This window comes from Halyomorpha halys, unplaced genomic scaffold (genome assembly GCF_000696795.3).
Source record: "Halyomorpha halys isolate HHAL.00 unplaced genomic scaffold, Hhal_1.1 Scaffold4739.1, whole genome shotgun sequence".
Lineage (NCBI taxonomy): Eukaryota > Metazoa > Arthropoda > Insecta > Hemiptera > Pentatomidae > Halyomorpha > Halyomorpha halys.
Genome location: NW_027105697.1, coordinates 4,487 through 6,045, shown reverse-complemented (window position 1 = coordinate 6,045; position 1,559 = coordinate 4,487). Strand labels below are relative to the sequence as shown.

At 34.3% G+C, this 1,559-nt stretch overlaps 1 protein-coding gene across 1 annotated transcript; it reads right to left on the bottom strand.

Moving 5' to 3' along the window:
• Positions 1-1,193: 1,193 nt before the first annotated feature.
• On the bottom strand, positions 1,194-1,552 carry LOC136797165 (uncharacterized; the record flags this gene model as incomplete). Its single annotated transcript, XM_067052989.1, has 1 exon — positions 1,194-1,552. A coding segment is annotated over one exon (359 nt), but the record flags the coding sequence as incomplete, so codon positions are not given.
• Positions 1,553-1,559: the final 7 nt, after the last annotated feature.

Here is a 1,559-nt window from a genome sequence, read left to right as displayed (position 1 = left end):
AGTTTCTCTACATGCTTGTACCATACCATTATGATTTCCTCAAATTTACTTGATGTATTTATTTACAGTTGTAAATATCAATAAATAAATTTTAATACTCACGTATTTATATATATATTTTTATATTTTATATTTATATTTATATTATATCACCCGAACCCTTAGCTCGTCAACGGAGGGGGCGCTAATTAAAAAGTTTTATCTTTATTTTTTTCACTCCGTAGTTTTTATCCTCTGGATTAGGATAAAGACTGCCGGTCCATATCATACAATGGTATGTGGCCTTTCAGAACGTAGTCCAAGCCCATCCATCTATCCCTTATAAAAATCATAATCAAAATTGAGGAGAATAATTAATTTGATTGATTGGTTTACTACCCTTATTCATTAAATTTTGCTTTAACGAGGATTTACTATAGAAACCGTCTAATAGGGATAATTTATCACTATAAAAATTATTTTTGAACTTATATAAATACGTAATACGTAATAACCCACTACAGAAAAGTCTTCATTTGATCCAACCTTAATTCCTACATGTCGAAGTGGCATTTCTGAAGTCGCGAGCTTGATTAGGCATCTGAGATTAAGACATTTAGCTTCTCTGGTGGTGACCTCATATACCTTCTGTTCCAGTTGTTTAATATCTTCTCTGGTGGTGACCTCATATACCTTCTGTTCCAGTTGTTTAATATCTTCTCTGGTGGTGACCTCATATACCTTCTGTTCAGTTGTTTAATATCTTCTCTGGTGGTGACCTCATATACCTTCTGGTCCAGTTGTTTAATATCTTCTCTGGTGGTGACCTCATATACCTTCTGTTCCAGTTGTTTAATAACTTCTCTGGTGGTGACCTCATATACCTTCTGTTCCAGTTATTTAATATCTTCTCTGGTGGTGACCTCATATACCTGTTGTTCCAGTTGTTTAATATCTTCTCTGGTGGTGACCTCATATACCTTCTGTTCCAGTAGTTTAATATCTTCCTCGGCATCAATTAGACATGTTATGAGAGTTTCCTTGATCTCTACAATTTCTTCACAGGTTCCTTTCCCTGTTTTGAGAATTGCATATTCATTAATCAATGGAGAGCCATCAGAAATAGTTTTCCCTTCTTTAATTTCTATAAGATTCCCAGGAAAAGTTCATGGTATTTTAGGCTCACTATTTTATGAGTTAATCTAAATTCTCAATCATCTTTTGTTTTGTTTTCTTTCGTTCCTCATCCCCCTGTTGTTGTTTTTCTTTTGTTCCTCATCCCTCTGTTGTTTTTTCTTTTGTTCCTCATCCCTCTGTTGTTTTTTCTTTTGTCCCTCATCCCTCTGTTTTTTTTGTTCCTCATCCCTCTCTTGTTCTTTTTTCTTTTTTTCCTCATCCCTCTCTTGTTCTTTTTTCTTTTTTTCCTCATCCCTCTTTTGTTCTTTTTTCTTTTGTTCCTCATCCCTCTGTTGTTCTTTTTTCTTTTGTTCCTCATCCCTCTGTTGTTCTTTTTTCTTTAGTTCCTCATCCCTCTGTTGCTCTTTTTTCTTTTGTTCCTCATCCCTCTGTTGTTCTTTTTT